The following is a 350-nucleotide window of genomic DNA, read 5'->3' on the forward strand; positions in this document are numbered from 1 at the left end:
AGGAATATATCCGTCACAGGCTAGAGGAGGAGCAGCGGCAGCTCGAGATCCTTCAGCAACAGCTGCTCCAGGAACAGGCCCTACTACTGGTAACGGGGTCCCTCGGCCTCGGGGAAGACGCTGTGCAGAGCTTCCTTGCTGGAATGGGACGGGCGCACATCAGGGGACGGGACTCAGCCGAGACATCCAGGGACAGCGTCTGTCTAGGCAGTTGAGCAGAAAGGGCATGCCGCGCCGACCCCGGCCCGCTGAGCCTCTCTCCCTACCCTTGGGCCCAGGAGTACAAGCGGAAGCAGCTGGAGGAGCAGCGGCAGTCCGAGCGCCTCCAGAGGCAGCCGCAGGCAGGCGAC

The 350-nt window shown here is 64.6% G+C and overlaps 1 protein-coding gene across 1 annotated transcript in view; it reads left to right on the top strand.

Annotated features, from left to right (window-relative positions):
• MINK1 (misshapen like kinase 1) overlaps nucleotides 1-350 on the top strand; it is an 82,599-nt gene that overhangs the window by 74,814 nt on the left and 7,435 nt on the right. Inside the window, 1 exon segment of the mRNA XM_027773183.1 lies at nucleotides 279-350. This exon segment is cut by the window's right edge and continues 138 nt beyond it. Within this exon segment, the coding sequence (XP_027628984.1) occupies nucleotides 279-350 (72 nt within the window).

Source organism: Tupaia chinensis, unplaced genomic scaffold, assembly GCF_000334495.1.
Source record: "Tupaia chinensis unplaced genomic scaffold, TupChi_1.0 Scaffold000330_1, whole genome shotgun sequence".
In the NCBI taxonomy this organism is placed as follows: Eukaryota; Metazoa; Chordata; class Mammalia; order Scandentia; family Tupaiidae; genus Tupaia; species Tupaia belangeri.